The 24,429-nt window shown below is 33.4% G+C and overlaps 1 protein-coding gene across 1 annotated transcript in view; it reads left to right on the forward strand.

The window, feature by feature from the left end:
• Positions 1 to 21,051, forward strand: part of LOC115878849 (zinc transporter ZIP13 homolog) — a 46,377-nt gene extending 25,326 nt beyond the window's left edge. The window contains exons 2-5 of the mRNA XM_030895469.1: positions 225 to 335; positions 8,389 to 8,564; positions 10,331 to 10,607; positions 20,110 to 21,051. Coding sequence (XP_030751329.1) covers positions 225 to 335; positions 8,389 to 8,564; positions 10,331 to 10,607; positions 20,110 to 20,285 — 740 coding nt within the window. The 3' untranslated portion in view covers positions 20,286 to 21,051. The remainder of the gene's footprint in view (positions 1 to 224; positions 336 to 8,388; positions 8,565 to 10,330; positions 10,608 to 20,109) is intronic.
• The last annotated feature ends 3,378 nt before the right edge of the window (positions 21,052 to 24,429 follow it).

Consider the following 24,429-nt stretch of genomic DNA (forward strand, 5'->3'; position numbering starts at 1 on the left):
TATCAGATGCGTTCCAAATTCCACGATTACCATGCTACTTTTACACTGCAAATATTTGCAAAATATTGCAAAAACACTTGTAAACAGGTATTCGACCGATAAGACTCTTAAATTCAATAAAGAAATTTATAGATATTTTATTATTAGCACAGTAATTAGGATTTTTTGTAATCTATATGGATTAAATGAATTGTATTTTTAATTCTACTTTTGTTTGTTTACAGCGAGCGCAAACAAACTGAAGTCTCTGCTGAGTTTCGCTGTTGGAGGACTATTAGGAGATGTTTTTCTACATTCCCTCCCAGAAATATGGGCGAACGACTTGTCTAAAGATGGTAAGTAAATTTGGATTAATATAGAAATAGTTTATGTAGAAAGGCAAAAAAAGATCTAATTAGTTAAAATGTATTACATCGCGTGATCCCCGAAGTTGGAATAAAATCAATTTCATTCATTTTTTTCGGAATATATACTCGGATAGGTATGTAGAAGACCAATACACAATTTAAATAACATAAAAGACTCATTACACTAAAACTAATACACAGCTGGGGATCTCTACTACCAGAACTTAAAAGAATTAAGTTAGCATGGAGTACTTATGGAAGAAACTCAATCATATTCAAAAATCTAGAATCTTCAAAAAGAAATTAGAAATTCAAAAATCTAGAAAATGTAACTCTTGTTTTGTTGATACAATTTTTAAAGAGATATCAAGTAACTCATGCGTTCAAATTTTGATTCCTATATAAAAAATGTGGGAAATATTGAGGAGTTGAAAGATTGTAAGAGTATAAGAGACTCGTTTTTGCCGAACCAGTTAAAAATGAAATTAATGTAAATGACCTATTGGGGCCCTCTAATATTTAGATTTACATTCTCAGTGGTATGCTTTTCACAAAGTCTAATGGAGATAATGTTTCATATAGTTCTTTTTCAGTGGCTTATCATTGCCAACTATAAAATTTGCTATCGCATTGACAAAAATTGTGTTTTACCTATTCTTTATCTGATTGACAGAATCTGCACACAGCTTCGTCTGTTAATCCTATCAGGTTTAAATGTGTATTGAGCTTGCAATGCTCATTCACCGATATTCATCGGTAAATGGTCTCTTTTCTTGCATTTATTCAAATGCAAGACCAAGACCAGGGACCAGGGCTCTCTTGGTTTTGCAGGACCCATTTATTGTTTTCTTCTTGCTGCAATATGAATGAAACTTTAAAGAAAGAATTAATAGAACATTTTTCTGGCGAAAACTTTTATTTTTCAATGTATTATTATTTTGAATCAGCATTTCTTTCTTTATTTTTTTTCAATAATCAGGAAACTTTTTGTAATAAATTATAACCATAATTTTGAACAAATAAGTAATTTCTTATACAAAAACGTGAAAAAATGCAAGACCGCAAAAGTCTTGCATGCTTGGTCTTGGCCTTGCGAAAGAGTTGCACTGGTCTGTCTTGGTCTTGGTCTTGCAGATCAAATGATCTTGGTAATTGTGTTGCACCAACTACATCTGTCATAAATTTTGGAGAGTGTTTTACTTTGAACTGTTTTGCTTGCCTCTGTTAGTGATTTATTGGGCACCAAGTTTTGTGGTCATTTTTGTTATTGCGTTTACAGAACTAAATGTTGCAATTTGCAATTTCTATTGATAACTTGTATTGCAGCATCAGAAATTTCAATATCATTTTACAGTTTTGTAATACTCATCGTATCCAAATTGAAAGCTATTCATGTTGCAACTGTTAAGGCGGTATAGACATAACATTTGTATGGTAATACTTAGCTCCTCTATAATTGAAAAAAAGAAGGGTAATAATGAGTAGACATACAAAAAAAGTGAACATGTTATTATCACGTATTATTTTTATTGCAACTGTTTAATGCCACGTAGGTAACATATTAAATTAAAAAAAGGAGTAATTTAAAAACGATTAGAGGTAGTTACTAACCGAAATGCTGTGAATAAATATTAAGGAAATAAATAAACAGCACTATGCTAGTTCAAAAAGCGTTTAAACTCAAAACTGTCTACTTTCTTCAAATGAAATAAAAAACACTGTTTACAGATTTAATATAAGCAGTAAAAACTTAACGATCAAGATGTTGCAAAATTAATTTGAAACTTGACGAAGAAAATTATTACGAATAAAATTAACGTCATTTTTAAATTAATCTGGTTATACAGATTTATGCAGCTTATAGGGTGTAAAGTTTTACTAAACAATGTTAAAAACGGACAAGCAATTATGGATTAGTCTTCTAAATTTTCATTTTAATTAAGTTTGCTAACGTATTTGGTTTTTTATTTCAAGCAAATATACTTCTACTTGTGTTAACTATAATTTTCTTATTTTCTTTGCTTCCAGCTAAAATAGTATAAAAATCAGGGTTGGAAAAAATCATGATTTTTTTTAAAAAATCAAAAAAATCAGATTTATTTGATTTAAATCAGATTTTTTTGATTTTAATTCAAAACAATATTTAAATCGGATTTCCAAATGACTAGGACTTATTTCCAATTAAAGTCCTATCCTAAATGGATAAATCATTATAACTCTACCCGTTATCAATAACATTAATAATTCTAGGGTGCGTTTGTCATTTTTCCACATCGGTCACCAATATATTTCGCAAAAAAGTCGCTCGCTTCAGATCAAAAGGATTTTTTTTTCAAACGTCTCAAAAGTATTAATTTTTGTCATTTTAACGCCTAGGTATAAAAGTAAAGCACTGTTACGCCTAAGCATAAAACTACAAAAATATATTATTAAACTGATATTAAGTGTCAAATTCAACCAGTGTACAAATTGTTGCTCGATTACTGTTTATATTATTTGCAATGTTTGAAATTGATTAAAAATGATTTGTAATGTTTTAAAAATATAGTATGTATGTTTTATTAGGAGTAAAAATGTACTTCTTGTGCTTCCTTGTAACGTCGGAATAGCTTTACGATGGTCCTTCAAAGGTACAGCATCATCAAAAAAAGAATAATTTTTACTCCTAATAAAACAATACATTATTTTTCGGAAATACTCTTCAGTCGAGACTGAAATTAGTATTTTTGTCACTTATACATAAATTTTAAAATAAATCCCTGCGTTTAGCAGTCTAATGGATTCACACGAAATTACTTCAAAAATCGGTCCAACATTTAAATTGATGAATAGATAGTTTTATACCTTTTTTATAGTTTTCTAGGACTCATTTTTATAACTTTTATATTTATTTTTTGATTTATAATAAAGTTTTAATAAAATTATTTTTTTTTTATTTAAATCAATGATTAAAATTAAAAAAATCACTTGATTTAAATCATTTGATTTAAATCATGCCAATCCTGATAAAAATGCTTTGATAATAAATGAATTCAAAGTCGTAATAATTTCTTTTGAATGAATTGTCTGATTATTTATTAATTAAATTTTATGTCGATGTTGTGCATGTGGTGCTAATAAACAAATATTTTAGCATAACATACTGAACATGCACACGATTACTATATTATAATATTCTATTGTTAAGAGAAGTGATAATATTTTAATGGATAGTTTTTATTATGCATTAATTTCGAAAGATTTGTTTAATATTTTTTTTATCAGTAAAACAGGAAGAGCAGTCATTTGACATTTAAAAAGTACTTAAACATTTTGTGCCAAGGTTATGATATAATAATTACACTGATGAATTTATTTTGTATTGTTATTGTTAGCGATTTCCTTATTGGTTAAATACTTGGTGTCGGTATTCATGCAGTACATATTAAAATGGATACCGTACGTGTTTTAATAGTGATAAACGGTTTAATATAGGATATCAGATATTTTTCAAATTAATAAATTGTAGAATGTAGAATGACTGAGGGGGGGGGGGTTAATCACCGCGACGCGCGACGGTTAAAGATTTATTGTGTTCCACTTTTTTTTCTGTAGTAGGGGGGACAGGGTATTTCCCATCCTCTTCCGAACATCTGACAACAGATGTTCTTCCTCCGAGGAGTGGACATCTACCTCCTACGAGGGTTTACACCCTTCCACGGTTTGGGTTTGGTGCTCCGTGTCCTTCACAGTCGAGGAGCTTTTCAGCTACTCTGGCTGAGGTACCCGTGATGTGAAGGCTGGATGATCTCTCTCCTTTTCCTCTACCTCTTTAACTTGATCTCTCCTTAGATCTGATACCTGTGTTGTACCGATATATCTATCGTATGGCTCACAGCAAAACACATGAGACCGGTATCATCGTACAAATAAAAGTAAAAACATAAATATGCGTGTAAATAATAATCGGGCAGAATTTAAAATGTACAAACAAATATAAAAAAAACTCAAAATTTAAGTGAGGATGCAGTCAATAATCACCACATAGGCTAATAAAACTACCTTTTGAAATTTGTCAAGCTTTCGGGAATTTTATTCGAATCATCAGTACAGTTCACTCAGTCAAACTGTCCTGATGATGGGAATAAACTTCTCGAAAGCTTGACAAATTTGAAAAAGTAGTTTTATTAGCCTATGTGGTGATTATTGACTGCACCCTCACTTAAATTTTGAGTTTTTTTCTTAACTTAGTCAGTCACGACTAACCTGCTATTTTTCAAACAAATATACATATAGCAAATTTAACAAACAAATATCTAAATTGCGGATGTATTCGACTTCACTGTCTGTAGCTTCCGGGAAATCATCAAAGGGGCCGGAATAGGATCTTAATGGGCATGCTTCTACTATGTGCCGGATAATTTGACTGCCGATGTTGCAGTCGCATTCTGGGGAAGCTGTCTTTCCCCATTTAAACGTAGAATCAGCACACCTCCCATGATTTGTCCTTATACTGTTCAACGCACACCATGTTTTTCGTGGCATATCAAAGCCTGGTGGGTTCTGGGTTATAGCCGGCATATCCCCGGCGTGACCTGGCAACTCTGATTCCCCCTCTACTCCAAAACTCCATTAATTTAAAATTGTTCCGATGTAGGCTGATTGCTGTTGTCAATGTTGGATGCCTTGAACGGAGCCTGTTCCTATCCGGATCTTGGACATTCAAATATATCGGCAGTTGAGACATGTTTGTAATTTTAGAGTATTCTATAATAAGTGCGTTGTGTCCGCGAACATGTGGTGGAGGAATATGACTTAGAATAGGAAGCGATTGGGTGGGAGTTGCTTTTACTGTTCCTGATATGACAGCCAGTTACTTTCAAACTTTATTTTAAGTTCTTGGTTTACTAATTTATTATTAAGATGGAAACAACTAACTTCCGTCTTCATCGCGCTCGGTTGTAGCCTCCACCTACGGAAATAATTTCCCAGGGAAGACAGATCCTCCGCAAGAATAGCCTCAGTCTCTCGAGGTGTCTATGTCTTGTTTTCTATAGCCCAATCATCCGCATATCCAATTTTTTTAGCTGAAGTAGCCGGTATATCAGCGATATATAAATTAAATAGCAATTGAACTAACACAGAACCTTGTGGCAATCCGTTATTAAGTTTCATCTTTTTGCTTTCTCTCTCCCTCAGATTTACCTGAAAGAGTCTGTTTCAGAGCATATCATCGATTAGGCTGACGGTTTTTCGGCAGGGGATTTTTGTTGCTAGCTTGCAGATTAATCCATGTCTCCAAAGTGTATCGTACGCTGAGGGCAAGTCAATAAAAGAAACTGATGTTTTTTCTTGGCGTTGAAATTCTGCTTCGATGTAAGTTGTTAATGATAAAACCTGATCTACGCACCTACGTCCGGGTCGAAAGCCAGCTTGTTCAATCGGTAATCTTCATAATTTTTGGGCTTATTCTGTTGTAGATTAATCTCTCCAGCAGCTTGTAGGTCGTGCTCAGCAGTGCGATTGAGCGGTAACTTTGCAGCTTGTCCTTAGGCTTACCAGGCTTTAGGATGGCAATGATTTTAGCTCTTTTAATGGTTGTGGAATAGTGCCTGTTTTAATTATATCGGTGAGAAAGTACCGATATAATTAGATCATGTAGTAGATCAACCATCGTTTTGTAAATTCACCACAATTCAGAAGGAATTCTGAGTGGATTCCGTCAAATCCTGGAGCTTTGCCAACTTAGTATGTTCCAAGTCTCCTCAGCACAAAAATATCCCGAATCTATAATGGAGGATAAGGCTCAGCAGGTAGGTGGTGTCTTTCCCTTTGCTCCTCGGCAGAAAAACCGTGATGTTGAAGAATTAATAAATTACAGAGACTTTTAAAACTTGCTTAGTAGATTGCTTAGTAGATGTTTTATACTCCTGAATTAAATGTGAAATTAATTTTGTTGATGTTGCCTCATAATTAAGTAGCATTTTCTAAACAAAATAAACAAAATGTAATACTAAATCGAAGGCTTTTATCAATGTAAAAGAAAATTGCTTATTATGACTTTTATGAAATAATATTAGTTTACACTGAATTGAGAGTTTTTTTTATCAATCTTGTGCTAGGGATGACTGATTGACTAAATGATCTGGAATGATTGAGACCAACGATTGAATTATTAATACGCTATAAACGTGCGTGACATGAGCTCTCAATTGAAGAAGGTGGCGGAGTTCCAAACATAAGATATTTAAAAGTTAATTTTCTGTATTATTTTTTTTTCGTTAATTTTTCCAATATTTTAATAGTTATTCTGTTATTCGGGGAGGAGATGAATCTTTGAAATCAGAGATCATTAAAGTCAGTCCAGCCATTAAAGTTCGATCCAGCCGTTCAAAATTTTAAGGTGCCGGTTTTTATTGCCGGTGAGTGTAGTATCTAAATTTAGCAAACTTTTAGATGGGATATATTTAAGTGTTCTAAATTATTTTATAGTTTTTTTTAGATAAAGAGGCTCTATTTTCATAACTATAAGTGTATCATAATTATAACTGTATAAGCATAAAATAATGTAGCTGTGTAAAATATTTTATAGGATTTTTCATGCGAGCAGATGAGTATTAAAGTTTATATATCTATTATTAAAGTATATCAAAAATAAATAGGATGTTCAAAGATTTTACACAATTAGAAGTGATATTAACAGCCTATTGTAATAGGAATTTTTAATACTTTCTAAAATATTTGTTTTTCAAATTTATGGATTTAATTTATTATGCAGCACATAGTCACGTCATTTATTCGTGTTTTTTTTTGTTCTTTGGTTCCTTGTTTCTATCTGGATTTCCGGACCATACTGGACTGATATTTGTAATAGCTCGTTTAGTTTGAGCACGTGGGAAACGGTTGAACAAAAGAACATTATTAATCGTAGATATTTTTTGACAATATACGTGGTTGGAAAGTGCCATAAATTTTGTCGGAAATGTATTTATCTATACATCCATAAAAAGATAAAATATAGCGCAAAACACTATTTTGTAGAGAATATTTGTATAACCATTTTGCGAGTAGTAAACATTGTGTGCTAAATGTAGGGTTGCCAACTGTCCTCTATTCCAGAGGACAGTTTTCTTTTTGATCTCACCGTCCTCTTTTCTCCCACTTATTGAAAAAGTCCTCTTTTTTACATACCAAACTCGCCACAATGCTTTAAAAAATGGTTAATCCGAGGGTTAATCTGTGTCTTTCGCTACTCCCACCCGTTTCTAGCGATAAACATGTTTAACTATTATATATTTACTTACTGTTAGCTTAAGTACAATGCGCGGGAGAACACAATAGAAGAACTTATTCACTAGCTCATCTATTATGCTCAGACAGTCAGGCGGCACTTAAGGCGCTCATGAGCCCAAAGGTATCGTCGAATTCCTGGATGAACCACACATTGTTTAATAACAGAGGTCTTTGCCAGGAATATTGAGTCCAAAGAAAGAATGTATTTTTAAAATTGTATTTAATATGTGAATAATTGTTTTAAGGAACTGGTATCAGGATAAATAAGTGGGGTAAAGAGTCAGATAAAAATTATTGTATATTTGATAGCGCCGATTCGTTATTATAGGCAGTATAAAAATACATAATATATTTACAACAAAATACCTTAATACTTAATTGTGCCTGAAATAAGTTTTAATCTGAGAGAACTGATCTGATCTGAAATGCCCAAATTTGTTTCAAACAATCAAAATGTATTACTTAGTTAAAAAAAATATTTTATTATGCGAATAAATGCTGATGCATATTCGCCATCTTTTTTCAATGTACTAAATATTCAGTGCACTAAATATTTTATTCGATCATCCTTTATCGCTTGATCACATACAACGACCCTATTCACTGTCGGTCTCATTGCCAATTTCAAGTTAACTTAATAAAGCAAATTGTTCCGTCCTTTGTAAAGCAATTTGTATGCTAAATTTATATCCTCTCACATTGACTAGCCACTCGATTTTCGTAATAGGATTTTATATATTATGCTAATAATTGAATTATCTTGTTTTAGGGGGCCATCATAACAATTACAGCGGATTATTGATCCTCGCCGGACTCATTACTTTTGTGATAGCAGAAAAAATATTTTCGGTGATAGAAAAAGAAGCCGAAAAAGCGGAAGAAAAGGAAAAGGTTATGGAAAACAACAATACAAAAGGGATAATGGAGAGTACGAGTAAAAAACAGGTAATAAATATATTTCTGTATAAATTTGAATGGTAATAGATACATACTTATTGTTGATATAAAGTTCTAAGAAAATTAAATATAGAAATATAACAAAGTAAAAACAAAAAATAAAATACAAATAAAACATTAAGAAATTAAATACTAAGATTAAATACTCAATCGTAATTTCTATCTTTCTTTTCTTTGTTGTAAAAATTATCAATTTTAGTTTCTCCATCTCTACTAACTAGGGTGTCCGTTATTTACCAAGTTGGTCATTTCTCTCACGACGCGACGCCCTCTAAATTTTTAGTTTATTGTCTAAAAAAAATAACAGACCATTGTAAACCCTTAATATTCACATTACATACATACATACAGCCGTTACTCGCTGACGAGTATTCGACACACATAAAGAAGATGGTCACACAAGGCGTTTTCTTTCATGAGCTTTTCTGTGACTGAAAAGCCCGATACGTGATGTTATCAAAAATTGCATTGCTTTATTGCTTCTTTACTTTTTGGTTGACGCTGTTAACTGAGGTTACAACTCTTCTCCATTAAGTTCTATTGTGAGCCGCTTTTGCCCACTCATTCTTCATGTTAATCCCCTTAAGTTTTCGTGGAAAATGTCCTTGTACCTTTTCAGTTGTCCACCCGGCCTCCTCTTACCGTCTACAAGCTCACCGTAAAGCAGAGATTTTGGTATGCGGTTTTCTTGCATTCTGCATACGTGACCAGCCCATCTTAAGCGGGATTTTGTGACCATAACTTCAATACTCGCGCAGTTAGCTTTTTCAAGGACCGATACGTTTGAGACATGATGGAACCACCGGATGCTTAAGAGTTGTCTAAGCTGTCTCTGTTGCAACTTGTTTAATGCGTTCATGTGTCGGCGGTACAGCACCCAGGTTTCACTCCCATATAACATGGTGGGGATTATAATTGCTCGGTACACTGCAAGTTTTGTTTTTGTACTCAAGTAATGATGACCCGTTTGCGATTCTGGAAGGATTTTTTCTATATATGGGTGCAGGCGGTTTGACATTATTTTTGCAAGATTTTTTCCGCCGATTTTTCTTTGATGGCTTCCCGGAGGGCGTCGGCAGTATTGTTGTTCTCTAAACCCCGTACGTTCAATCTGGTCACGTTGTTTTGCTTTTTACAGTGTGGATGTTTGGGTTTTAACTGGATTTTCATTTTTGAAATTAACAGTCGGTGGTCAGTGCCTCATTCGGCATCTATTCTAGCTTTTGTGAGCCTAACATCTTTTAGATGCGTCTTTCGAACGATTATGTGGTCCAATTGATGCCAGTGGCCCGATCTAGGATGTTTCCAGGTACCTTTAAACTTGTCCTTCAACATGAACCACGTATTGGTGATGGAAAGATTATACTCTGCGCATGTTAATAAGCGTTCACATATGTTAATAAGCGTTCACCATTGCTATTTACGTTTCACATTCCATGTTTTCCCAATACGTCAGGCCATATTTCCTGTTGTTTGCCAACACGGGCATTAAAGTCACCTAGCAAGATGATTCGTTCGTGCTTTGGAATTCGTTGGAGGGCATTTTGTAAAGCTTGGTAAAATTTATCCTTTTCCTCAATTTTAGCGTCAAGGGTGGGAGCGTAGTCACTAATGATGTTGACGTGAGTTTTGTCTGAAATGCTTCTAAAATGCTTAATCCCGTTTATACTTTTCCAACTTTCCACACCGTTTTAGAGAAAATAAAAAAACATGAAATGCGATTGCTATGTGTAATATTATTTTCATTTTTCCAGATATCGGGATACCTGAACTTAGTTGCCAACACAATCGATAACTTCACCCACGGCCTGTCGCTAGGCGGCGCCTTCCTGGTATCGCCCAAACTAGGACTACTGACCACGTTCGCCATTTTGGTGCACGAGATTCCTCACGAAGTGGGCGACTTCGCTATTTTGCTCAAATCGGGCTTCACCAGGTGGCACGCCGCAGTTTTCCAACTGATGACGGCCGGCGGAGGCTTAGTAGGGGCACTGTTCGCCATCACGTTCAGTGGGGCCAAAACTTCTTTAGGTAAATATTTTTGTTTGGTATAACGCTTCCTTGCTATACCTAATTAGAATGTTAAAGATCTCGTAGTTTATTATACTAGGTGATAATAAAATTTTTGGACAGTCTGCCATGCCATCGTTTTTTAATGAATAAATATTATATTCGGCTACATAGAAAATATAGAACATAATATCTTACATTTTCCATTAAAAAAATATTAAAAACGCACGATTTTAAAGAAAAATTTCCTATAAACATACGCCCTAAAATGACTCCCGAAGAAATTGCAACCTCGAAAGCATAAATAAAGAATATATATACTGAAACTCGAAAGAAGATCATATATGGTAATCGCAAAACAATTTCCGATGCACGTGATCAACTTTGAGTGACAAGCGATGGCAGATTGTGATGGATTTATGGGATGAATCTTAATATAAAATTGGGAAACAACATATTTATTATATCTAAACGTTCTATTCTATTTATATCATTTTTTAAAGATTTTTACGTTTTATTTTTAATTTTATAATTCATATTTTAGTAATAGATTTATTTGTTTTCTAAGCGTTATTATGAGTTAAGGTTGATTCTCACTATACCTTCCATTTCCATTCCATATCCGTTCAGTATTTTTTATTGTATTGGCGCTATACCTAAGCTTCCATTCCATATCAGTTCCATACTTTTTATTGTACGATCTATATCTCTACTCGAATGTTTACCAATATTTACCAATGACATCGAAATAAATTTATTTAGAGGTCATTGATATTTACTATAAACTAACTAAATATTTTTGAATATTATTTTTGTTTTTTTATTTTTTTTTATTCTTTGACATTGTAAAAATTTATAAATGTTTATTTTAAACAATAAGACTGACAATATTATTTGTGTAATGTTTTGTATTATCTTTTGTTTGTTTGTTTGTGTACCTTGTTTGTTTACTTTGTTTGTTTACTTTACCTTTGTCTACAAATTGTATTTTTTTTTACATTAAAGACATTTATTTATTTATCAGTACGAAAGTTTTATTTTAAAAATTTGTATCTTTTGAAAAAGATAATAGATTTAATTAAGAAGTGAAAGAATAAATATCAGCAAAATGTTAACAGAGCTGGTACAAATGTAAAAATTTGACAACGCTGTTTCCTATACGCTTCAGTCCGTCCGCCAAAAAAATGTATGGAAGGAAAGGATATGGAACGGAAAGGAAACGGAACGGATAGTGTGCAATGTCCTATTCATTTACATGATATAACATTTTATGTGAACGGAAGGGACCTGATATGGAAGGTATAGTGAGAATCAATCTTTATTTATTTAGTGATGTACAACTTATACCACAACAAGTGGTAATAACAAGTAAGAGGGTGCCATTAATACACAAACTAATAATCACAGAATGTACTAAAAACTAACATAGAAATAACTTTGAAAGTGGTATAATGTGCTTACCAATCAAACTTACTTCTCTGTATATTTTAATTTCCAAGCGAATGGGTATAGTGTAAAAATCCGTAACAGTCCTGAAAGGAAACTTTCCATTAGGGCAGAGGGAACTATGGTGGTAGCTTTAAAATCCTAATGGATACAGCAATTTCAACAGGTGATATAAAAAGTTAGGACTTTTTACGTAAAAAAAGGTTCTCTTCGTTCAGTTCAAAACGGTGAATGATTTTTAAGACAATGGCTTAACTTTGCTAAAGCTTACGATGCGTCGATTTTAGTATTAGCGAAATCATGAAATGTAAGGAAATTTTTGGAGTGTATTAAAACAATTAACAATGTAGTTACATACCGGATATGATCTAAAAAATTACAAGATATGTTTCAAGTGAGGACTGAAAGAACTGTAAAGAGTTTCTGTAAAGGCTGTAGATAAAATATTGTAAACTTCAGTGGATGAAAAAGATAAAGAAAGGATAAAAATAAAAGAAAAAGTTCCTATAAACACATGCCATAAAATGCTTCCTAAGGACGTTACAGTCCTTACAACCGTCAATTTTTTAGATCATATCTTTTATGTAACTACATTCTTAATTAACATTATTACATTAATTAATCATAACATCTCATGGAGTCGCTAATACTACAATCGACGCTTAGTAACCTTTAAACAGAAATATCTTCAAAACCGTTTACCATTTTGAAGTAAACGAAGGGAAGTATGCGAAACGAAGGAGTATCCATTAGGACATAAAAATATACTACAAGTAGTATACTCTTACTCTAATGGAAAGTACCCCTTCCAGCACAGCTACGAATTATACACTATCGCCATTCGCTTTGGAATTAAAATGTTTTTAAGAATACTAAATTTCAAGAAACCCGGTTTACTAAAGCGTTTAAAAATAACCAAACTATATTATTTTTATTTCCCTTTCGAGGTCTGTGACTTCCTCGTGAAGCATTTTAGGGCGTATGTTCATAAGAATTCCCAAGTTTGGTACACTATTTTTTACACCTTGTATATATAAAAAGAATAATAATTATACATAGTCCTTAAACCCATATTTTTAATTTTACTTATAACTGGTTGGTATTGAATAATAATTTTCTTTTTTTTTCATATCCGAATTATTACGTAAATTCGCGCTAACAATTTTCTATCATTAAATTTAATTATCATAATTTAGTTAAAAATTGTTACCGTAGATAAACAGCGACACTGGAAAAGTTTTCAGCAAAATCACAAAAGATCTTTTAGGTACCTACTAAAATATTTATTTTTATGTATAATTTTGCTGTTATTACTAGATAACAAAAAATACTCATTTCCGTTTTAAAGATATGTTATTTCGATCTAATTTTAATATATTAAGTGATATAATTATTAATTATTTATAATAGATTTTTTTGTATGGTATTATGGTACATTCAAAATATTTTGTTATTTACTTTGGGGGGAACAATTTTCCTTATAATTAACGCTAAATAATACCTGGGATTAATAAGTCAAGAGAATCTATCATATCTTAATCTGAAGATTAATATGTACTATAGAAAGTGATTATGGTCTGTACATATATAGTTCCTAGTTTTTTTTTTATTAAATGACTTCCATTAACGAGATAAATATATTTTATATAACTTACTATGTCTACTTTTAATTTTTATAGCTTTATGCACACATAAAGTAAACGAGCAGTTTAAGATTATAAGGATTTTCACACAATCAAAACAATGTAAGAATAATAACAGCTAGGCAATGACTTCTTTAAGTATGGCATGACATAATATCCGACTCCCACGCTTAGATTCCAATATAATAAAATGCCCAGTTAGTTCACTAAACAAACAATGTACTAAAGTGAGTAAAATCAAAACAGAATCTTTACATTATTTGTTTTTAACTGCAAACGTAACTAACTGATGAAGATGTAAACGAAACGTCGTATCCGACTTTGCAGGGTGGGACCGTGTGCACCATCGCTCACATAGTCAACCTACCAAATTTGGTCGCGACTGGAGACTAACTTTTGACGTTTCTTACGGCAAAGCTAACTGTCACAGTGACACGTATGGTACACGGTCAAGTTGGCCTTGGTCCAGTCTATCGACATACCAAATTTCATTTGAATCGGACAAATTTTTTATTTGATTCATTGATTATGGGGTTTCGTAGTGCACGAAACGTCGTCTAAATATCATGACAAGATGGAGCTAGAAGAGCCCATCTACATTCCGAATTTCAGCCCCCTAGCTCACTTAGGGCCCGAGTTACGATGCTACAAAAATCCATCTCAACTTCCTCATTGACTTACTACTTTTTTCTCGCTAGCTCCTCTGTCAACGCCGTGCTGTGTCAAGGCCTTGAATTTTTACTCTCATCGCGCGTAAGAAAGTCTCACTTCAATAATGTACATGAAAGATTATTTTTGGTTTCTTAGAATTGCATTTTAGTTTACGATTTAGTAATTTTTTGTACTTAATTCTCATTAAAGGTCAATAACTCAACAAGGAAATTAAATGTAACTTGAATGCCTTTGTCAGTAGGTTCCAAAAATAATCGTATGGCTTATTGTTCAATAGGAATTAAATTATTTATAGGAAACTGGGACACAAAGTAAAATTTGCATTATACTAAAGATATATGGTAATCGCGAAACAATTTCCGATGCACGTGATCAACTTTGAGTGACAAGCAGTAGCGACAGCGCTGCCAGATTTTGATGGATTTATGAGATGAATGTTAATTTAAAAGTGACGAACAATATATTTATTATATCATTTTTTAAAGATTTTTACGTTTTATTTTTAATTTAATAACTAATATTTTAGTAATTAATTGATTTATTTGTTTTATAGCTTATTTTACTTATTACATATTGGCAAAAACTAGTCCATTATGAACATTATTCTAAGCAGTTATTATGGGTTATTTATTTATTTATTTATTGATGTACATTTTACAACGCTATAAGTGGTAATAAAAAGTAAGAGGGTTTATTTTCTATTAATGCACAAACTAATAATCACTGAATTTAATAAAAACTAACGTAGAAATAACTTTGAAGGTAGTGTAATGTGCTTATCAATAAAACTTACTTCTCTGACTGCAGTTAAGGGTAATAAAGGTCCTTTATTGTCACGTTCTCGTTCAAAATAGTTTATCAGGGAAGCTTCAAGTTCTTTGTTTCGACTGTTTAAATGCTTCGGCATATTTTTAACACACAATTTTAAAAAATACAATACAAAAACTCGAAAGTTTAGTTCCTAAAAGAACTGTTTGTACTTAAAAGTGCCATTTTTAAAAAAAGACTATGAAAATAGGCAAAAAAACTAGAATTACTCGCAAAGATTCAACAACACGATATTATACAAAATAATGATTGGCATTAGGATAATTGTCAAATTTTAGTAAAATAAACGACAACCTTGCTGAAAACGGCGCAGTGTGATATAGCGATAATAACATTCGGTTTAAACTAATTTTTGCAGCTTTAATCTAAATAAAATATCTGTTACAATCATTTGTAACAGATATTTGCTCTATAAAGTAAAATGAAGAGCTGCTCGGTATCTTAAATTATACAGGGTGAACGTTATCCAAGGAGAACGACAGTTTGTATTAAAATAAAATTTTGTGAGCATATGTAGGTTAATTCAGAGCACTTTTTAAAAATATAGAGAGTTCTACAGGGTGTCCCCAAAAAAGTTACATATCAAAGTGTTGTTTTTTGTAATGGAACACCCTATATATTAATTGATTTTCGGATTCTGGAAGAAAAATAAAGGTGAGTTTTATAAGAGAAGTATATGACTAAAATGTAAGTTTTTTGACATATTTAACATTTTCTAGAAATAAAGAACCATTTTTAAGTTACAATAAAAGCTACCTAAATTGGAGTTTACCCGGTATAGCCTAATATTTAGTTAAATTAACTATTATACTTTAAATCAAATCAAAACTTGACCCAAAAAGTTATACAGGGTGAGACAAAATTAATATTGAACATTGGTCACATTTAAAAACCATGTCACTCTCTTATTTTAAATGGAACACCCAGTATATTATTCCGATATTCAATGGAGAATTCATATCTCTTCAAAATACTATTAAGGTTGCCTATCCCTCAAACAAAGATTTTCCTAGATATGTTCACTTACATAATTTGATCTGAGTAGATCTTTATTATTTGATAAAATCTAGGTGGCTGCGATATGCCTGACGTTACTTCAACATAGCTGTCTAGTTAGTCCAACAACTAGTTGTTTTAACAACTAGTTATCATTTTGTAACAGTTAAAACAAAACAAAATCTCAGATATTTGCCGAAAATGCAAACTTATACTACATCATCAGAGAGAATTGATATGATTCTATAAGTTGATGAATGCAATGTGCATTCACCAAATAATAGAATATGTTTTAAACGTGTATATTTTTATTGTGGCAGTGTATCTTAAATGGCAGCTCTACACCGAGAAATTAACTGAGTATAATAAGGAGATTAGAAGGGCAAAACGGTCTGACTTCAGATCCTTTTGCGAAAACATCACTTCAACTACTTATGCAGCTAGACTACACAAAGCTATGGCCAAGAGTGGGCCCATCCCCAACATGGCACTTAAGAAACCTGACGGAAGCTACACGGAAGGAGATGAAGAGAGAGCCAACCTCCTACTTCATACACACTTTCCAGGTAGCATATCTATTGATACGCAAGTAGCTCCGACCGAACCCCACAATCCTCACAGGGAAGACTGGGAGATGGCGAAGCTAGTAATAACAGAACAAAAACTGAAATGGGCTATTGACACCTTTCAGCCTTATAAAACAGCAGGAATAGATGGGATTTTTCCTGCCCTTCTAAAGAAGGGTGAGGAAATAGCTACACACCATCTATTAAACATTACAAGAAGCAGCTTAGCTATGGGATATATACCAACCATCTGTAGAAGAGCGAAAGTAATATTCATACCCAAAATAGGCAAACCTGACTGGGCTAACCCCAAATCATTTAGGCCTATTAGTCTCACATCGTTCATATTAAAAACGATGGAGAAAGTAGTGGACAACCATATTAGAGTAAATCATCTAAACCACTGCACGATAGTCAGCATGCATATAGAGCGGGCAGATACACAGAAACTGCTCTGTACCAGTTAACTGAACTAATACAGGCAAGCCTGGATAGCAAAGAAACAGCACTTTGTGCCTTCTTGGACATTGCAGGGGCGTTTGACAATATACCTCACAAGGTGGTCAAGCGATCTCTTGAAACAAGAGGGGTGAACAATACGATAATTCGCTGGTTTTGGGAAATGCTCTCAACACGAACAGCAGAAGCTGAGATAGGTACCAAAACTGTAGTTGTTAAAACAACGCAAGGAGCTCCACAAGGTGGAGTGACCTCCCCCCTACTGTGGAGCTTGGTAGTGGATGAACTACTGGAAGAATTAACTCTAGCGGGAATACACTGCATAGGGTATGCAGATGACATAGTCATGATTGCACGGGGGAAACATGAAGGCACCCTGTGTGGTATTATCCAAAGAGGAGTCCGCATCACTGAGAGATGGTGCAGGACTGTCGGGCTGAGTATCAACTCAGATAAAACTGCGGTAGTGCCATTCACCAGAAAGCGAAGTTTGAAAAACTTGAAAAGAATCCATCTAGATGGAAAGCAAATACTGCCATCACAGGGGATTAGAAGGGCAAAAGGAGATAGTGAACCCTGGATAGTAAACTTCTCTGGAACAGGCATATTAAGAACATTACCAGCAAATCCACAAAGGCTCTCATGATATGCAGAAGACTGGCGGGAAATAAGTGGGGCTGCGCCCCTAAAATTTTGCGCTGGATGTATACCATGATAGTAAGACCCATGATTACATATGGAGCAGTTGCTTGGTATACAAAACTAGAGCAACGTACAGCAAGGCAAAACCTGTGCAAAGTACAGAGACTGGCATGTATCTGTATCACAGGTGCCATGAGAACATGTCCAACAGCAGCAATGGAGGTCATTTTAGACCTAACACCACTGCGCATTGTCGTCGGTAGTTATACCAATGCGACAATGATTAGAATGGTCATTGACGGAAACAGTACTGGGAGAATTTATTTATTTAGGTCAGGGGCTTGGAACACCCTCAAAAAGAAAATTCCACTTCTCCAACTCCCAGTGGATAACATACCAAGAATTTACAACTTTGAGAAACACCTCACTGTAGTATTGAGTAATAAAAAGGATTGGAAGGAAGAAACGCTTACTCAGCATATAAAAGACCATACCATAACGTGGTATACTGATGCTTCAAAACCAAAGCAGGGACAGGGATAGGAGTATTTGGGCCGAAACCAAATACTCCGAACCAATGGGCACCTACCCCAGTATCCTTCAGGCAGAAATTTACGCTATCGAAAGGTGTGTACAATTTATCTTAGATAAGGAACTATCGAAAACAGGAAATTGCCATCCTATCCGATAGTCATGCAGCACTAAACGCGATCAACTCACTAACCATCAATTCGAGGTTGGTCAAAGAATGCCTAGAGAAGCTCAACAAGTTGGGCAAAGAAAATAAAGTCCTCCTACTCTGGGTGCCTGCTCACCAAGGGATAGAAGGCAATGAAAAAGCAAATAATCTAGCTAGGAAAGGAGCGAACACTCCACTAACTGGACCAGAACCGTTCTGTTTTCCAAGCGGAAACCATCTGAAAGCGGAACTGAAGAATCTGGAAGACTCCAACCGTAATTTGGAATGGGTGTCCTCCAACGGTCTAAGACATTCGAAAAAGTTCCTCAGAACCTACGACCGAGAAAAATCAAAGGTTTTCCTTGATTTAAGTAAAAACAATCTTCGGATTGTCACGGGGTTTCTAACAGGACACTCAACGAACACCTCAGTAGGCTGAAGCTGAGAAACAACGGCGAATGCAGATTCTGTGGGGAATATGGGGAAACACCTGAACACCTCATCACTGAGTGCGCCGAGACGACGACCATTCGTGCCATGAACTTTGGTACGGCTGATGTCAAGGATGGAGAGCTAGCCTCTGTGGAGCCGTCTCAGATACTGGCTTTTGTTAAAGCCTTGAGACTGTATGATGAGTTATAACTCGTTATAACTCAAGAAAGGGGAACACATAATAGATCTTTAAGGTCGCGGTGACTAACTCCCCTCCTAAACATTCTACATTCTACATCTTTTTATTACCCTTGAGTATTTTACTCTACAATCTTTAATTTTTAACTTTTAACTTCAACTAAAATTTAGGTAGCTGTGTTCGAAATTTAAAATTTACTCTTCATTTTCACAAAATATGAAATATGTCAAAATTCTTAGATTTTAGGTAATAGGCAAAAAAACTAGAATTACTCGCAAAGATTCAACAACAACACGATGTTATACAAAATAATGACTGGCATTAGGATAATTGTCAAATAAAATAAACGATAACCGTGCTGAAAACGGCGCAATGTGATATAGCGATAATAAAATTCGATTTAAACTAATTGTTGCAGCTTTAATCTAAATAAAATATCTGTTACAATCATTTGCTCTATAAAGTCATTTTACTTTCTAGATATGAAATATGTCAAAATTCTTAGATTTTAGGTATATGCTTCTTTAATAAAACTCACCGTTATTTTGATCCCAGAATCCGAAAATAAATTAATATATAGGGCTATTAGAAAAAATACAACTTTCATGTGTAACTTTTTTGGGGACATCCTGGATAATTGTATATATTTTTATAAAATGCTTTCAGTTAACCTACATACCTATATGATGCCAACATTTCATTTCGATATAAACTACCGTTCTCCTTGGAGCGTCCGCGGCGTATGAGAGGCGCCATCCTGTACAACAAATTTAAAAATTGTTGCCAAAATTTCATTTAGTCAGATTTATAGACTTTAGTGTCAATGTCGATATGATTGATGACGTGCATCGGAAAATATTTTGCGATTACAATATATGAAGTAGTGCTTATTTATGTTTTAAGCCAACCACTATGATTAATTAATAAGTGATTAAAGTAACATATTTATTTTCTTTTACAGAAGCCAGAACATCTTGGATTATGCCATTTACTGCAGGCACGTTTCTACACATAGCCTTAGTTACCGTCCTGCCAGACCTCCTTAAAGAAGAAAGCCCCAAAGAATCTTTCAAACAGATGCTGGCCCTTCTAACCGGCATTTTCATCATGGGCGTAGTTACTAATCTTGTGGAGTAATTATTATTATTGTTTGTTTTTCATTAAACTGTGTGCCATAAAGATGCAGTTCGGAACAGAATTCTTCAGTGATTTTTTCAGTTACTATTAGCAGTATTGTTTTAGATATTAGTTTTTTGTTTAGTCGAAACTGTTAAGTAATCTGAACGGACAAAACGAGTTTCTCTGTGGCACAGCGGCTGTAATAAGATATAAGTAGATTATTGTTATACCTTGTTACACTAAATCACTCAAATACTCATATTTTTTTTGATATAATCAAAGCTATTTGCTGCAGGCCAGTCAAGAACAAAAATATATACTTATAAAAATATTTAAACAACATTTTCATATTATGGTAAAATAAAAAAACACGGTTTATTTATGAAAATCACTTTTATAGCTCACATTCTTTTTTACGATATGAGAACTATGAGTTATTTACATATGAAGATCGTAGTACTGTTGTGGTTTTATCATAATACCTAATATAACACGAATTGCCATATATTTTATACTTTCGTTGTTTTCTATTAAATAGATTGTAGAATAGTATTTAAGTCTAAATATATTTTTATACTTGTTAAAGAGTGATTTTAAAACAATTGAAAAATGGGAGAAAATATTACTGAACAAATGAAAATGTACTAATGATGACTTAAGAAGAGTTATTTTGTGATATTGTAACAATTTGTGAAATGATGTACAAAAAACGTTCCAGTTGAGAAAAGGGCAGTACTTAGGAGTGCTGTTACAATATTACCTTATAAATAAATAAAGACATTCTTAAAAAAATAACTTGTTTCATTCTAAAAATTCTTCTTAGTTTATAATAAACAACTCTTAAGGTATTGTTTTAAGAGTCTATTTCACTAGTCCGAAAAAGTAGCAAAATAAGCGTTCGGCATTTAACGTTTTATGTAAAACTGGCTATGTATTTTTACACAAATGAACAAGGGAATTAAAGATAAAGGATTATATATCCGTACTAGTTGAAGCCTGGCGCATCCGCCACGACATCAGGAAAAAAATACTTTTTATTTTTTGTTTAATTAAATGAAAAACAAAAAATCCGGCGACGACAGTTTTTAGAAAAGCCAATTAGCCATCTTTTAGTAAAAAAGCAACTTTCTAGAGCAAGTCGTTACTGCAGTAGAGACGACACAGATAAATATTAGCATTTTATATACAAATTGTAGTATATTTTGGACAACTTCATTATTTTTAAGATTTTGATGGTCAAACAGCAACAAAATATTCCTTATATTTGGACTACATTTTCTCGAAAATAAAGGCATAATTTAAAATTTCGTTACAATACGAAAATAGATTGAAGTTTTGTGATTACAGTGATATATAATTGATATGGTTTTGTAACAAATTGCTCGCTATTTTGTGGCAAATGGTAAAGCTCTGCAAATCTTAACCAAGCCTTAATCAAGGCACCTGTGTTTGGAATTTTGGGTGTGGCTTAACACGACAGTTCGGGCTAAGCCTTAGGCAGATTTCTGAAATATAATATATATTTCCTTCGGCCACACACCCGCTTTACCCAACCCCTGAAAGCAACCCGAACAGTACAGCGTAATAGACTCTTAAGGCTGAGGCCACGCTGAGACACTGGTAGTGCGCAGATACTGCCAGTTGCAGAATTCAAACCCACAACCTTTAGATTGTTAGACGAGGTTGTACCTCTATGCCACCGGGCATCATAAAGGTCTTTTTTTCTCATCAATATTGTAATATTTTTTTTAATTAGTTACTAGTGTTGTTTCTTCAGGTTCTCTTTACCTCTTGACTGTGGGGAATTCGTCCTTCTGGTTAGTACTGGGTAGTACTGGTGGTTCTGTAGTGCAGGAAGTTTCTATCGAAGATATTTGATGCATAAAAATTCTCTGGAGCGGCGTTATGTCACTCTATTGAACTCCCGCTGAAGAAATATTCTTTTCCTGTTTTTTGTGTGGGTAAAGATTAGTTGTTATTACTTTAGTTTTGATCTTTTACTTCGATTTTTTTCGCTAGTTATCAAATGTTTTCTTTCATTGTGCAAAGAAAATTCTCATTCCTCAAAAAGAATCAAGAAGTTCTTTCCATAAATATGCCATGCACTTAACACAATAATTTTGTTGTTCAGATGGTATTTTTTATATTTAAGTAATTAGTGGTCAATCAAATTCCCTTGCTTGAAATACCTATGATCGAAACAATACGGCGTCAGCGATGGCTATGAAATGATGAAATATAACTAATGTGATAAAGGTTTTTAAAAGCAGCGTAGTTCTGACCTTTGGTCCTGACATAAAAATGTCGGAATGTCGAAACGTCGCGTTGACTTCTTTCTAAACTAAAAAATAAGTTTTATTTGATCCAGATCCAACAAAACAGAAAGAACCAAATCAAACCAATAAAAAAAAGATTAAATGCATTAAATAAAAACTCAACTTAACATTTCTTGAGAAAATTATTCTCTTTACGGGGCACAGTGCCATTCACATTAGTTGAAACCTTGTTGAAACCAATTGGTCGAATTTCCAATGAAAAGCAAACATTACTTTCCGGATAATGCAGTTCCCAAACCAAGTATATAATAGCTATATACCTACTAACTAGCGTTGATTCAATCAACGCTACTAGTTAGTTGATCCTATACCAATACTATTTCAGTGCACCCTTAAATGCATCTAGTTATCTGTCTTAAATGCATTATGGGGAAAATGCTTGGTTGGAAATTGCTGGATGGGGACCTTATACCTATATTGCCATTCAGTGTTCAACTCCCTAATCCCTATAACTCAGTAGTTTCTTTAGAAATAATTTTCTATACATTTTGTGAATGTAGAGTTTCCAGAAATTATTTTCATTCAGTACAGCCATTTCTGTACAAATTTTTATCAAAGGAAATACAGTAATGTCTGCCTATAAGGAACCCGCTTATTGCAAACTTTCGTTTATAACAAACCAAATCTATAGGTACGAACTTCCGTATTACAAAACGTGTGTTATTTTTTTCGCAAATAACGAACCCATTTATAACGAACTTTCGGATAAAACGAACCTTAAATTTTGATATAATCGTAAAACTTTTTCTTTTATAACGAACCTAAAACGGTATTTTACCGCTCATGCCACCAAATACCAGTTCCAAATAACAACCTATGAATCAGGGTGTCATCCATAGCTTAAATAGTCATTATCGTCGACTTCTTCTTTCGAAAATGGCACATTTTATTGATAGTGGGGGTGACATTTTTTCTATCAACCTCTTGAATGGAATAAACTTCATTCATATGGCATGGCAGAGGATATCAAAACAAACAATTTTTAATGGTTTTCAACACGGTGGTTTCCTAAAAGTAGAAAATGATCTCGATTCAGACGATGACTTGACAGTAGCCGAATGGCTGAAAAAAGTATGTAAAAATATTCTAGACAATCTTCCTTGCTCTGAAAATGAGTTTAATGAATTTGTCCATATATATTGATGATAATCTTATAAGTGTCGAGTACTTGGACGATGATGCCATTGTCGCTTCTGTGTCTTCTTCAGTTTATATTGATGATGAGGAGGAGGCGGAAGATGAAGAACCTGTGACTACAGAATTGAGACCAGTTCCGACCACATCAGAGGCACTTCAACATATTGATAATGTTCATCATTTCCTTCAGTCACGAAATACTCCGCAAAGTGTTCTTAATCAATTAGCCGAAGTAGAATTACATATTAATGATATTCGATTTCACAAAAATAAAACAAACTAAAATAAAAGATTTCTTTTTAAATTAGACTCTTAAGAACAGTTGTTAATGTATCTAGCAATATTACATAATATATATTATGTTTATGTTTAGTTTTATGTTTAATGTAGTTTTTATGAAGGTCTTTTCTGTACCACGTTATAAGTAAGTTTTTTCTTCTTAACTTTTAGAGCAATAATTGTCTAACATCTATTTCCATTTTAGTGTCCTGAGGAAGGAATGAATAAATTCCGAAAGCTTGACAATTAACAAAGTGTATTAATTCTTTGTCAAACCCTTCCGACTGCAACCCCACTAGTTCCTAGATTTTCTTTCTCAAGTCGAGACTACTTTCTGGCTAATATATTTTATGTACCATATCTATATATGTATTAATCACATCTTTTCTATTTATCGGCATTTATCGTAT

This window comes from Sitophilus oryzae, unplaced genomic scaffold (assembly GCF_002938485.1).
Source record: "Sitophilus oryzae breed Bouriz unplaced genomic scaffold, Soryzae_2.0 scaffold_1063_pilon_pilon, whole genome shotgun sequence".
Classification (NCBI taxonomy): Eukaryota; Metazoa; Arthropoda; class Insecta; order Coleoptera; family Curculionidae; genus Sitophilus; species Sitophilus oryzae.